We start from the raw sequence: 15,505 nt of genomic DNA, 5'->3' as shown, positions 1-15,505 counted from the left end.
TATTCAGAAATAATCCCGTAAATTGCCATATTCCGGGTTCCACCGGAGTACCGGGAACCGGTCCCAAAGTGGCCAGATCGGTCCAAAAGTGATTTTGATGATCATGGATGAGCTTGATTTTGAAAATGATGAACTTTGACATCCATATTGCCCTGTCAAAAATTATTCAGAAATAATCCCGTAAATTGCCATATTCCGGGTTTCACCGGAGAACCGGGAATCGGTCCCAAAGTGGCCAGATCGGTCCAAAAGTGGTTTTGGGGATCAAAGATGAGTTTGATTTTGAAAATGATTAACTTTGACACCCATATTGCCATGATAGAAATAGTTTTATTTCTGACCGTCCCTTGACCGGTTCCCCCGGGGTAGGGAACCTGCCCGCTCAATCCGGAACATCCCCGGTGGTGCAAAATACATGGTCAGTATTGTCTGTTGGTAGAACAAAGATCGTAACATGAAAAAATGTGTTTTTTTTTTTGCAAGATTTCTGTTAACAAAATAGTGCGGGACCCAAAAATGGCCATTTTTGACCCTGTTTGACCCAGTGACCCACCGGAATATCTCCAGCCACCGGAACATTTCCGTGTTTTGCGGGTCATTTTCGGAAAAAGACATTCTAACGAGTCCAACTAATAAAGAAGTATGCAAATTGATTGAGTTTTCGCTGAGTTATGGCCATTTTAGTGATTCCAATTACACCCAGGCATATACGGGTTAAACACATTTATTTTCGAAAAAGATCAGAGAAAACGTTTCAAAAACTACTGAAACATTAATTTTCATTTCATTTTTTTATTATGGTGGGCAAAAAGCCCCCTTGAGCTGTGTCAGACACAAAAAAAATTTTGATGCAAAATTTTCCATATTAATTACGTAAATAGTTGACTGAAACAAAACAATAGATTTGTTTACAGTTGCTGATAAAACTACGCTTGTTAATTTTCAAAAAATGTTTTGTTATTTATTAATAATTATAAAATATCATTTCAAACTTAAATTATGATGCTTCAATTAAGTACAATTACTATGTTTTTTTACGGCTTCAGTATTTTTGATACTTTTAACATGAAAACAGCTATATTTATACCCATAATTGAAAAAAATATGCATTTAGGTGATTATAACAAGCATTTATTGTATGTTTAAGAGAAAATTTTGCTTAAATACACAGTTTTCTCAATTACGAAGGTTAAATTAACAGGGGTCCACTTTTGGAAAAATTAGGATTTTTGTTGTCCTATATTGGACCCCCCCTAATTTTTGCTAGAAAATGAGCAGTTCTTCGCTTTATTTTAGTATAGTTTATTATTTCGACTTACTGAAGTTAAATAACCAGTAAAAAAATGATTGGATAGTCAATTTAATCATAAAATAGAAATGCTGTTTTGTTGTGAAAATGGTAGTGACCATGGCTGATTTCAGATGTCGAACTCAAAACACTTATTTTGGCAAAAAGAACAAATCAATGTTAGTCAAAATGGTTTTAAATGATGCTGAACATGCCAAATAAGAGATTTGCAGACAAAAACACGCTTGAAATTGTGATTTTATTGATTTTTTCATCAAAACCCCTTCAGAGGGTCCACTTTAGGAAAGGGGTCCACTAATGGATAACGTACCCTACTAGCAATAGTGGCCGAAAACTATAGCAACTTCGTTTTTTTTTTACTAAATTTTATATAATATTTTAAAATTAATAACATTTCTTCTAAAATGTTGAGGTGACTATATACCACCGTCCATAAAACCATATTTATTTGTCCTCCTCACTGCACAGTGGTCCAGATCGCAAAATTAAGTGGAAAATTGATTTTCCGAAAAAATGTGAAATTTAAGAGCAACGGTGCCTTTAGAAAAGTTGTTTTTTAGGTGAAATGCTCCATCCTGCACTTTTCGTGAGTCTTTTTGTGACATCTTGGGCTATTTTCACATAAAAATTGAATGAAAAAAAATCCTGGGCTCTCCTTCAAATTTGACTTTTAAACTTAAAAATTTAAAAATCTCACAAAAGTGGAGTGTTTTTTTGTTTTAGTGTATTTTTTTTCGGAAAGCTCGTCAAATTTCCTACAAGTTTGTCTTTGACCACTTTTTGATACGAGATGCTTCGAGATACAGCAATATTTAAATTACGAAATACACAAATATTGAAAGCACTTACGCCCTTCTCAAATGTCATTATCGAGTGTAACTGGCTCCATATACACAAAAATGGCTTATATAAGCGTTGGATAACATGTCTACAAAGTTTTATTGAAATCGGAGAGGGTCGGGTACAACCGATTCCCTATTTGACATGGTATTGCTCTCTTGACAAAATTGGCCATAAAAGGTGAAGATTGCGAGACAACTTTCTAGAATAGATAAAAAAATCTCAAAAATATTCCTGGAAAGTTAGAACCATACATGTTATCATCTCAGATTAAAAAACAAACTAAACAAATGTGTCTGTGTGTGACCTGTTACGAATTTATCAAAAAATCATTAACCACTTCTCACAAGAGCCACCTAGTTGGGAACGTGCAAACTTTGCAACATTTGTGATAGTGTGCGTGCCAGAATCCAAATTGATCACCGTGGTGAGTTTTGGTTATTCAAATTGACAGTCAGTTTGTTGATTGATGGATTTTGAAAGAGATTTCCATCTGTTTGTCTGTGCTCGAAATATGAATCTTTAGCAAGTTCTTAGGTTTACCATCAAATAATATTGAATACAAAAATGCTAAACCATCCTTCCTTTTCCAAAAACTTTTTTTTCCTCTTTGGTCACTAGAACAAGCTGTCTTCATTCATTGTATTTGACTCAAAACTATTTTGTTATTGGAGAAAAACGTTTAAAGTTTCAGTATAGGATTAAACATTTTTTTTTCCTTCACTGTTGGAACCAAACGTTACCTTTTCTTTACCCCGAAAACTATGCAGCACTCTACGCATCAAACCACACCCCACATAGAAAAATGGGCGAAAAACGGCCAAAAAGCGGGGACGTTTTGCCTGAAAGCGGGCCCGATTTTCAGCACGCTTTTTCCCCTCGTTGTGGCCCATTTCGTGCCAGAATGCAACATTTAGGCGGGCGTTACGCATTTTGGCCGATGCATTACGCCCGTCTGAGGCACGATTTTAGGCCCGTTTTGACCACGATGACGGGCAAAAAAAGGGGTGGCGGAACGGGGCGCATTTTGGGGGTTCTTCTTCTTCTTTATTATTTCCGGTTTCAGTTTAGGGCGGTTAGGGTGATCAATATAATTAGGGTGACAAAAAACAAAACAGATTAAAAATTTTATTCAATTAAATCTTACATCAACAATACAAACTTAACCTAATTATAACTAGCTCAGATAAATATAAGTTGGGTTAGTAGGATTACATGACTTTGAATAGGTCTTATTGGTTCTAATGGTTAATTTTGCTAAAATAAGTTTACAAAATGAGGTATAAATAAATTTGATAAAATTAAGATAAACTAAGTTGAAATCAGTTAAATTTAGTTAAATTTGGTTCAATTAAGTTATGTTTAGTTTCATTTGGTTAAATTTGGTTGAGTTTATTTAAAATAAGTCAAATTTAGTTGAGTTTAGTTGAATAAAGTTTTTTTTTATTAAATCGAATTTAATTCAGTTAAATTTTAGTTAAATCAAGTTAAATTTAATTCAACTAAGTTAAATTACGTTGAATTAATTGAAATTAAGTTAAATTGAGTCAACTAATGTCGGATTAAGATAAATTCAGTTAAAATTAAGTTAAGTTAGTTAAATTGAATTAAATTTGGTTAAATTTAGTAAAATTAAGTTGAATACAGTTTCATTTAGTTAAATTTAGATAAATTAAGTTAAATTTAGTTAAACATAGTTGTATCAAATAATTGAAGTTTAGTTAAGTTTAGTTAAATTGAGTTAATTTTAGTTAAATTGAGTTAAATTGAGTTAAATCGAGTTAAATTTAGTTAAATTGAATTAAATTTAGTTGAATTTAGATAAGTTTAATTGAATTAAGATAATTTATGTTAAATTGAGCTAAATTTAGTTAAATTAAGTTAAATTTAGGTAAATTTAGTCAAATTTAGTTAAATTTGGTTAATTTTGGTTAAACTTGGTTAAATATAGTAAAGTTTATTTGAATTTAGTTATTTTTTGCTAAATTTGATGAAATGAAGTAAAATTTAGTAATCTTTAGTTGAACTGACTTATTTATTGGTATGTTTAGATATTCTCAGATTAATTTTAAAAAATTCAGTTAAATTTTGTAAAATCAGGTAAATACTAAGTAAATTTAGTTTAATTCGATTAAATTTGGTTAAGTTTATTTAAAATAAGTCAAATTTAGTTGAATAAAGCTATATTGTATTAAATTGGGTTTAATTCAGTTAAATTTTATTTAAATCAAGTTAAATTTATTTCAACTAAGTCAAATTAAATTAAAGTTAAGTTAGTTGAATTTGATTAAATTTGGGTCAATTTAGTTAAATAAAGTTGAATACAATTATATTTAGTTGAATTTAGATAAATTAAGTTAAATTTAGTTGTATCAAATAATTGAAGTTTAGTTAAATTTAGTTTAATTGAGTTACATTAAGTTGAATTTAGATAAGTTGATTTGAATTAAGATAGTTTATGTTAAATTGAGCTAAATTTGGCTAAATTAAGTTAAATTTAGGTAAATTTAGTCAAATTTCGTTAAATTTGGTTAATTTTGTTAAAACTTGGTTAAATACAGCAAAGCTTAGTTGAATTCAGTTATTTTTTGTTAAATTTCGTGAAATTAAGTAAAATTTAGTTGAATTTACATACTTTTTGTTAAGTTTAGATATTTTCAGATTAATTTTGTAAAATTCAGTTAAATTTTGTAAAATTAAGTTAATACTAGGTAAATTTTGTTTAATATTATTAAATTTGGTTAAATTTATTTAAAATAAGTAAAATTTAGTTAAGTTTAGTTGAATAATATTATTTTTTATAACATTGGGCTAATTCAGTTGAATTTTAGTTAAACTAAGTAAACTATCGTCGAATTAATATAAATTCAGTTAATATTAAGTTAAGTTAGTTAAATTTAAATAAATTTGTTTAAATTAAGTTGAATTTAGTTGTTTTAAATAATTGAAGTTTAGTTAAATTGAGTTAAATAAAGTTGAATTTAGATAAGTTTATTTGAATTAAGATAATTTATATTAAATTGAGCTAAATTTAGTTAAATTTGGTTATTCTTTTTTAAACTTGGTTAAATATAGTAAAGTTTAGATAATTTCAGATTAATTTTGTAAAATTTAGTTAAATTTTGTAAAATTAAGGAAAAACTGATACATTAGTTTAATTTCATCAAATTTTGTAAACTTCAGTTGAATTTAGTTTTTTTTTGTTAAATTGAGTTAAATTCAGTTAAGTAGAATTTTGTTTATCTTAGCTAAATTAAATTAAATTTAGGTAATTAAGTATATGCGTTAAGCTAAGTTAAAAAACTTGGTTGAATTTAATTAAATATATTAAAAAAATAGTTTTATCTAGTTAAATTTAGCAAAATTTATCAAAATTTTGGAAATTTTAGTATAATTTAGAAAATTTGTAGTTGTAGTTGAATTTAGTATTTTTTTTTGTTATATTGAGTTAAATTTAGTTATTTTTTTAGAATTTAGATAAATTAAGATAAATTAAGCTAAACTAAGCTAAATTACGGAAAGAGTTGAACCAGCCTCCGGCTGAAAAACTCTATAATAAAGAGTTTAAAAAAAATCAATTACGGTAAGTTTATATGAAATTAAGTGCAGTAAAATTAAGTTAAACCAAGTTTAATTTAGTGTATTTTAACTTAATAAAGTTTTAAGTAAAATCAGGTTAATTATAAATAAATTAAGTTAAATTAGATTAAATTTAGTTATATTTAGAAAACTATAAGCTGAATTTGGATATTTCCTGTTAAATTAAGTTAAATTTTGTAAAATTAAGTAAATTTTTATTACAGTTAGTTAAATTGTGTTAAATTCAGTTATATTAATTTTAAAGATGAATTGAGTTAAAATGAAATTTGTTATGTATAATAAAGTAAAATTTAGTTAAATTAAGTTAACTTAAGTTAAATTTAGCTAAATTAAGCAAAATTAAGTTAAATTAAGTTGAACTTTGTTAAATTAAGTTAAATTATATTAAACGAAGTTTAATTAAGTTCACTTAAGACAAATGCAGTTCAATTCGTAAAAATTTAGTTAAATTAATTTAAATTCAGTAAAATTTAGTAGAATTTTGTAAAATTTTGTTAATTTTGGTTACAGTTAGTTCAATTTGATTGAAATTAGTTACATTAGGTTCAATTAAGCTAGATTAAATTTAAACTAAGTTAATTAAAATATGTATTAAGTTAAAGCAAGCAAGAAAAAACAGGAGTTTATAGAAGATCCAGAGATATTTTTTTATAATTCAGTTAAATGTTTAAAAAGAATTGGGCTTAATTTAATTAAATTTTGTTTGATTAAGAAAACTGTTGTTAAATTTAGTGGCAATTTGTTAACTCAGTTAAATACAGTTAATTTTTGTAATAATAAGTTAAATTTAGGTAAATTAGGTTAAATTTAGTTGATTTTTGTTCAATTGAGTTATATTTAGATAAATTTTGTAAAATTAAGTTAAATTAAGATAAACTTAGTTGAACTAAATTATATTAATTACATTTCATTACATTTAGTTACATTTGTTTGATTTATTAAAAAAATATATATAAAAAAAATGTGAATTTCGTGAAATGAAGTTAAATTTAGTAAACTTTAGTTGAATTTACTTATTTTTTGTTTAGTTTAGATATTTGCAGATTAATTTTGTAAAATTAAGTTAAATTTTGTAAAATCAGGTAAATTTAGTTTAATTTCATTCAATTTGGTTAAGTTTATTTAAAATAAGTCAAATTTAGTTGAGTTGCGTCAAATTACGTTGAATTAATTGAAATTAAGATAAATTGAGTAAACAAAAATCGAATTAAGATAAATTCAGTTAAAATTATGTTAAGTTAGCTGAATTTAATTAAATTTGGTTAAATTTAGTTAAATAAAGTTGAATACAGTTACATTTAGTTAAATTTAGATAAATTATGGTAAATTTAGTTAAATTTAGTTAAATTGAGTTATATTAAGTTGAATTAAGATAAGTTTAATTGTGTTAAGATAATTTATGTTAAGAATAACAGGAGGTTATAGAAGATCCAAAGATATTTTATTTTTATTCAGTTAAATGTTTAAAAATAATGTAAAAGGTAGTTGAATTGGGCTTAATTTAGTTAAATTTTGTTTGATTTAGAAAACTATTGTTAAATTTAGTGATAATTTATTAACTAAGTTAAATTTAGGTAAATTCAGTTAAATTTAGTTGATTTTTGTTCAATTGAGTTGTATTTAGATAAATTTTGTAAAATTTATTAAAATAAACTTAGTTGAATTAAATTATGTTTAGTTACATTTGATTGATTTATTACAAAATATATAGAAAAAAATGTTTTATTTAGTAAAATTTATTTAAGTTTCTTTATATTTAGTAAAACATATTTAAAATAAGATAAATTAAATTAAGTTAATCAAATTATGTTAAGTAAAGAAAAGAAATAGTGAAAGTTAGATAAATTTATAAAAAAAATGTTTTATTTAGTTGAATTTATCAAAGTTTAATTAAATTTAGTTATGTTTATTAAAATTCAAGTAAATTTATTGAAATAAAATTAAGTGAATAAATTTTGATTAAAAATAGTTAAATAAAGGTTAAATTTTGTTAAATTAATAAAAAAAATCGTTTTATTAAGCTGAATTTAGTAAAATTTAATAAACTTTATTAAAATGTAGTTAGCTTTAGTTAAATCAAGTAGAATTTAGGAAATTTTTGTCATGTTGAGTAAAATTTTATAAAATGTTGTTAAAGTAAGCTAAACTAAGATAAATTACGTAAACTATGTTAAATTTGGTTAAATTTAGTTATATTTAGAGAAAAATAGATGAATGTAGTTATTTTCTGTTAAATTTTTTAACATTTGATTAATTTTTGTTACAGTTAAATTATGTTAAATTTAGTTATATTAATTTATTTTATGTTGAATTCAGTTAAAATAAGTTTAATTAAGTTAAATTGAGTAACTTAAATCAAGTTAAATTTAGTAAAATGAAGTTCATTAAGTTAATTTTAGTTAAATAAGGTTGACTTCGGTAAAACTTAGTTAAATTAGGTTAAATTCAGTTGAATTTAAAAAAAATCAGATAAATTTTGTAATATTCAGTGAAATTTTGTAAAATTTAGTAACGTTTTGTAAAATTTAGTTAAATTTGGTTAAATTTAGTTAAACATTTTAGGTGAATTCAGCTATTTTTTGTTAAATTGAGGCAAATTCAGTTAAATTTTGTAAAAGGTACATTTAGTATTTTTTAAAAAATTGAGTTAAGTTTTTATTAAATTTAGTTAAATTAAGTTAAATAAAATTATGTTAAATCATGTTAAATTAAGTTGAATTAAGATAAATTATGTTAAATTAAATAAAGTTTGTTAAATTTAATAAAATTAGTTAAATTTAATTGAATTTAGTCAAATAACGGTAAATTATGTTAAATTTATTGAAACTTAGATAATATTGGCTAAATCTGGCTAGTTTAGTTGAATTTAGTTAAATTTAAAAAAAAAATAATTTAGTTGAATTAGAATAAATTTAGTCAAATTTAAAAATAGTTAAATATAATTAATACTATAGTTAAATATAATTAATACTAAATTTAGCTATATTAGTTAAATTTATTAAAACTTATGTAATTTTGGTTAAATTTAGTTAAATTTAGGTTAATTTAGTAAATTTGTTTATGCGTGCAATAGATAGATAAAAAAATAAATTGTTTTCAATAAGTCCAAATAAGTAAACATTAGTAAAAATTAGCTTAAATTTGATTTTAATTAGTTTAATGAATTAACATTAGCTACCGTCATCAGGGGTGACATTGGGTCTGGGGGTGAGATTGGGTTATACAAAAATTCAGAATGTCGCCCCTGATGACGGTACATATAGTTGAAATTTGTAAAATTTAGTTTAAAGAATTTGTAAAATTTAGTTCAACTATAGTTGACAATAAGTAATATTAGGTAAATTTTGTCAAAATGAGATGAAATTTGATAAAATTTCTGAGAACTTTGAATAGTAAAATATAAACTACTTTCCTGCCTAGAAGAGGAACAAAAAGCGTGCGAGAAGTCAATTCTCTCTCGGAAAAACCAAAAAAGGAACAAATGCGTAGCACTTAAGCAAATCGACGCTGGTCAGTTGAGGTTCCAGCTGACGGAATCCTTGCCGATGCGACCTCGGCCGGCCCCAGTGGCGTCACTGGGGTTGCGAGAGATGCAGCATCTGCTGCAGCGAGTTGAACAGCTCGGTCACGGTTGATCCGCCGGGGAACATTGAGTTGACGGCTGCGGTGGCGGCGCAGAGAATTGTTTCGCGTAGTACCGACAGACTGCGCTGGATGTTGGGACAGACGGACTGGACAAACTGCTGGACGGCCGGATTGGCGGCAGCCGGTTTGACGGCCTGCCCGTACAGCATCTCGCAATGTTCTTGAAGCTTTTTGCGCAGCGAAAGTTCTGCATGATGCTCTGGGTGTGGAACTGCAGCGCTTGCGGGGCCGGTCCGGTTGCTGGTTCTTGGTTAGTAGGTGCTGCTGGGCCAGTACCGTGCTGGACTCATAGCCAAACCGTGACGTGGCCTTGTTGATGCGGATCGTAGGGTCCCGACGAGTGGAAACGTTGGTTTTGCTGCTGGGGGAAGCGACTGTTGCCGAAGGCGTCGGACTGGCAAAATTTCGCTCCGCTCGACTTTTTGTACTACGGAACCACTTGCTGAAGCCCGATCCGGTTGCCGGTGCCGATTTCGGTTGTTTACGTTGACCCCGTTCCGCTGCCATCCAGCGGCCATCCACTCCTGCTCCTCCTCGATGACCGTGTCCTGAAGGCGGTAGTGATGATGGAATACGTGAGAATAATAATCAATGTTAAAAACTTACCTTTAATCTGCCGACCAACACCACACCTGCACACATTTTTTCCTGACCAACTGAAAAGTTCAAACGAAAAAGTTTGACAGTTCGCGCGTTATGAAAAATGAGAGAGTGTGCGTTTCGGCCTGCACGAATTTTATTGGTGTGCGTGTGCAACTCAAAAATCAACATTCTCGTGGATTGAGTCTTTGATAGGGGGTCTGAACTGGCCCTGGCGAAGCCCGATAATCGCCCGCTCCCCCCCCAAAAGTTAGAGTGGGACACTGTACCCACCTGGGATCGAGCTTCATCCGGGCCACCAGCTTGGCCGCGTTGTACGGCATATCGGTCGTGGTGGCAATATTCTCCGCCACGTTGAACTGCGCCGAGTGGTGCACATTGTACGAGTCGAACAAAGAGTATCTGCAGGTTATTATTAAGGTGTTGATAAAGAGATAGCGTAATTTATTAGGGACTGTCCAAACTCACCCAAACAGTTTCGGATTGAACTCCTTCAGGATGTTGGGCAGCGTAAGGTGCGTCCTCCACGTGCCCTGTCCACCAATGCACCAGGCCAGCCCTCGGTTTTCGATTAGCAGCTCCCACAGGGCCACGGAGTTTGCGGCCGTGGCGCTGGTCAGCGAATCCCCCACGGCCGAGATTATATCGATGTCCCCGGGCCGGAGTTGGTGCACGCTGGTCGGAACGCGCTCGCTTCGATAGCCCTCGGTTTCGCACGGAAATGGGACATTTGGCATTACGTGAGGCTGCAGAAAGGCCCCCCGAACGCGGTCCCCGGTTGGTCCCAGCAGCCGGTTGTACACCTCTCGGAAGCCCCGGTAGAACATCCGGATTGGCATCGAAGCGTCCAGCTGGCTCGTTACAATGTGATTTTCGTACTCGTGCGTGAGGGTTAAATTTTTCAAAATATTACCTCTCTGTCGGTTGATTCGGTTCTGGGCCAGCCCAGTCTGCAGTAGCGTGACCTCCAGGGCCAGTAGGGACAAAAGAAGCCGCCTCGTGCTAAAATGTGCCATTTTGAATATCTGAAAATGAGAGAAAGCAAGTCATTTTATTTATTATTTATTTTCCAATTTCATGTAATTGTCATAATTTTTAAGAAAAATTAATAGCCAAATTAGAATCGAGAAATTAAAAAAATCCCCAGAATCTTCGCTGCAGCACATCAAAAATTGCAACATTGCACAAATAATTGCACAAATTGAAATGTTCCAAAGTTTTTTTTTTATTTCTCTCTTCAACCCAAATACGTTTTCAATATCCAGCCCCCAGCAGCAAGGTTTAACCCAGCGACCGCGGACGAATGCTAAATTCAATCTTTTCAGGCCGCGGTGGCGGCGTGCCACGTGCGCACGTGAGCCGGCGTCGTCGGACGGTTTACGGCGTTCAGGTGCGCGAATTATTTAGTGCAAATTTGGGAGAATGCTCCGGACGTGACTGGGAAGCCAACTGCGGGCCAGGCATTATCCGGCCGTACCGACGTAGAGGGCACGTGAACTCACGAAGGAATAAAGTGGTTCGAGGTGTATTATTTTTCTTGGAGCGTTTGGTTTTGAAACGATGCACTCGGAATTGAATGCAGTTTCGGTGCATTTGGTAGAAAGGCTGTTGAAAGCTTTTTTTAATCCCTTGAGATGTGAAAAAAATGCTTCAGAGTTTAACCAGTGATTGTCTAACCAGGCTAAAATTCAAACACTCTAAGGATATTTCAATGATTGTTTATGATTTGTTCGGAAACACCACACATTTAATATGGTTTCTGCGTTGAAAGTTTTTTTCAATGAACATATCGTTTCAAGTTTGTATAGTCTGAAAAATGTTTATAATTAATATTCAAAGAAAAATACAAAGACAAATTCAGATGCTTTTCATTTGGTGGTAAACATTTAATTTTTTATAATTTATTTAGTATTAATTCAAAATGGATTTACAGAGTTCTGATAAAATTCCTTCGTCATATCTACAGTGCTGTTTTTTCAACTATATTAAAAAACGGAGCGAAATAAAAGTTGAATTTTGGAATGTTGAAAATTTGGTAAGTGAATATTATCTCTTTTTTGATTAATATTACCTTGAAAAATGTGTTAAAATGTGAACCTGATGAATATTCTCTAGAAATTGATGAAATTCATTGTTTTCTAATGTAAGTTTACACTTTTTTGACACAAAATCTGTCACTTTTCCATTGTTTTCCTAACCTTACTGAGGAAAGGCTATAAAATCACTTGAAAAATGAACTTCTTAGTACGAGCTCCAAGACCCACCTTCACGTATACCTATCGACTCAGAAACAAAAACTGAACCATGTGTGTGTTTGGATGTGGATGTGTGCACCGAAGTATTCTCACTCAATTATCTCAGCATTGGCTGAACCGATTCGTTTTGTAAAGTACTTCAAAAGTTATGCTAAAATAATCCATTTTGAAGAAAGTCCGGAAGATCGTAAAAAATGCATTTTTGCAGAGGGAGAAATGTTTGCCGTGGATTTTCCTACAAGTAGCGTGTATTGGTTTTGCTGGGAAAAATAGGCTACTTTAATTTAAATGAGCATTTCTGAAAAAAAAAATTCAAAAAATGCGAATACTGAAAATTAAGTCTAAAAATATATTTAAAAAAAAGTTTGATAAACTTTACTCATAAATTAAACACGATGCAAGGCTTAAAGCCAGTGTTTTTCATAAGGCCGCTGCAAATATTTTTCAAAGTTTATGTCATCCCCTCCCTTCAAAATGTGTCGAAAAAATCAAGGGACAAAAAAATATATTTTCAAAAAATTTCAAAATATCAACGAAAATAGAAGTTAATTCAACTTCAAACAATCTAAAATGCATTTTTCTGCATTGATAATAATATTTAGCATGTTTGGGCTGGATTACAAATATTTTGATTTTTTTTATGAAATTCCAATGCACAACACCGCAAAAACTTGTTTTTTGCGAAAAATCAAATCTTCGTCACGACAAAGCGTGACGTACTTTTCGAGGGGGGGGGTCAGAGACAACGTAACAAAGTGTGGCATAGGGGGGAGGGGGCGGTTAATTTTGGCCGATTTTAGCGTGAAATACTTTATGGATGACGCCATTATGTATTGATTCTAATCGGTTTTAGAAAATTTGTTAAAAAAGTGCCTTTTTGCAGTAAATCGAAGAGGGGGTGCGAGAAGGAGCGGCCGTGGCTGACTGGTTACGGTGTTCGCTTTATAAGCGAATGGTTCTGGGTTCGATGCCCATCTGCTCCCAACGAGAAAGTTAAGAACATAGAAATCTGAAATGATAAATATGAACGAAAAATCAAAGTCGCTCGAAGCGCGGTTCGATCCCCCGTCCTTTGGATTGGTAAGCAAAAATGCTAACCACTACGCCATGACGACTTGGTGAGCGTAGACTGGAATTAGGAATACTGTTACAGAGAGCAAGTTGTGGCGCTATAACCACGGCAAATAGTATCCAGGGCATTCGTGGAAATACAATGTCCCATCCCAGAGGGTCCCGGAGTACCAAACCTTCTTAGCATGGTGCTCCCAACGAATACAACCAAAATCTCGGAGCGTATGGTGGTGTGTCCCCACGCTTCTTCCTCCCCTGTCGATTCAGAATTGTGTTGTTGTTCGAACACTCAGTGCTCAAACTCAACCCAATTACGAGTCATCTCTGCGATACGGCTTTACGCAGTAGGCCTGGCCGCTTTAACGCTTGTGATGTTTCAATGCATTTCTAATGCAATGGCGCACTACAGACGTTAATAAATGACAAGAAGAGTGCTAGGCGTCATCTAACCTAAGGCACTCTCTAGGATCCCTTCGAAAGATTGGCTGCGCTAGGGTCTGATTAGATTAGATTAGATTAGAAACCGAAGAGGGGGTGCGAGAAAGCCTTTTATTATTTTTGATTGTTTAAGAAAACATTGTTCCTAACATCATAATCTATCATTTTAGAAGTGAGCACTCAAAATTCCTCGACATGGCCTCAAAATGGGACAGGACATTGCAGATTCAAAAATTACATATAATTTCCCATTTTTTTGTACAGTTAAATAACAAACATGGTAGAAATTTTTAAATTATTTGTGTAAAACACGTTCTTTTGAAATTCTTAGTATGCCATCAAATCGGGCGTCACATTTTACACAAAAAATCTTTTGACATTATATCAAAATCATCATCTTGCAGTCTGAATAATGATTTGGAAATACCATGTCATAGCTAGATTAAATTTTCAATAAGTCCTATCTGCATAGGAAACCCATGACGGATAGGTTGTTTTGAAAATGTAATCTAGGATCTTTTGTGTAAAATGTGACGCCCGATTTGATGGCATACTAAGAGTAGTAGAAAAAACACGTATTTTTTAAGTGTTCAAAAATGACACATTTATTATTCAGCAAAGGCGACCTGGACTGAGCTAACGATTTAACCTCTAGATTATACCGAGGCCAACATTTGCTTCTCCGTGCGATGGAAGGCGTGATCAGACAAATCTCGTCTCCAAAAATGCCACCAGGGCCGACTGGGACTGAACCCAAGCCAACTCGAGTGAGAGGCATCCACGCTTACCACTACACTACCGATCCTGACTAAATGCTAAAGAAAGGTGATTAGTTGGGCATAAACAAGAGCATGAACATAAAGCAAAACACCATACGTCTCCAATAAATGTACTGGGAAAAGCAAGGGCACACTTTTAATCAAAGGTTCTCCAATGCCCCGCACATATGGATCAATCGGACTGCGCACTGGACTCACAATCCAGAGATCGCCGAATCTCGCGGCGGGTGTCCTTAAAAATGCTAAGTGTCAATATGGGTATTCGGCGTTATCTCGCCGTGCCGTACTCAAACAGCCCAGGGCGGCGAAGGCTTTGTAGATAAAAGTAAGACACTAGTGATTGATAATAGCAATAGTGACGTCACAAAACCATTGCTTCACACTTTTGACTTCGGTTACGCACTGATATTTTGAATCATTAACTTGTCATCAACATCAACGTCGGTATTCCGGCAGAACATTTTATCACATAAGTTTCATTATACAGTCCACAAACTATCCTGACTAAGCATACTTTATCGATCGGATAGCGTGACTCCATCACTAACTTCACACAAATCTGCCTATGACAAACAGCAACACTAATTTAATTAATGCCCAGGAAACGCCGATAATCACTCGGAAATTAAATAATTGATAGGATTGCGATTAATCAGTCGCGGTTTGCTCTCTGCAGTCAATCCTGCCATCCGGCGCTCCGGATGTTCTAGAACACACACACGCACGCCACGACACGAGATCAATATCCCTCGCGGGGACACTTTACAAAATTGCACTCCACCGGCTCGTGATTGTTTGCTTTCAATTTCAACAACCCTCACCTCCTAACTCTAGGCTGCAGCAGCACCACGTGTGAGTGTCACTCCTGGAACATCAATACGGAGGCCAGAACTTTTGGACGACCGATATTGCACTTTGTAGAACCAACCCCCCGCTTTGCAGAACACGCACGCACGCGACCGGCCGTA

The 15,505-nt window shown here is 32.3% G+C and overlaps 1 protein-coding gene across 1 annotated transcript in view; it reads right to left on the bottom strand.

Moving 5' to 3' along the window:
* The window catches only part of LOC120412560 (phospholipase B1, membrane-associated-like), a 21,092-nt gene extending 5,587 nt beyond the window's left edge, over nt 1–15,505 (bottom strand). The window contains exons 1-3 of the mRNA XM_039573063.1: nt 15,359–15,505; nt 10,463–11,019; nt 10,268–10,396 (exon numbers count right to left, since the gene is read on the bottom strand). Coding sequence (XP_039428997.1) covers nt 10,268–10,396; nt 10,463–11,010 — 677 coding nt within the window. The 5' untranslated portion in view covers nt 11,011–11,019; nt 15,359–15,505. The remainder of the gene's footprint in view (nt 1–10,267; nt 10,397–10,462; nt 11,020–15,358) is intronic.

The sequence above is a fragment of the Culex pipiens genome, chromosome 2 (genome assembly GCF_016801865.2).
Source record: "Culex pipiens pallens isolate TS chromosome 2, TS_CPP_V2, whole genome shotgun sequence".
In the NCBI taxonomy this organism is placed as follows: domain Eukaryota; kingdom Metazoa; phylum Arthropoda; class Insecta; order Diptera; family Culicidae; genus Culex; species Culex pipiens.
The sequence above is the reverse complement of the archived record's forward strand: the minus strand, read 5'-3'. Positions and strand labels throughout refer to the sequence as shown.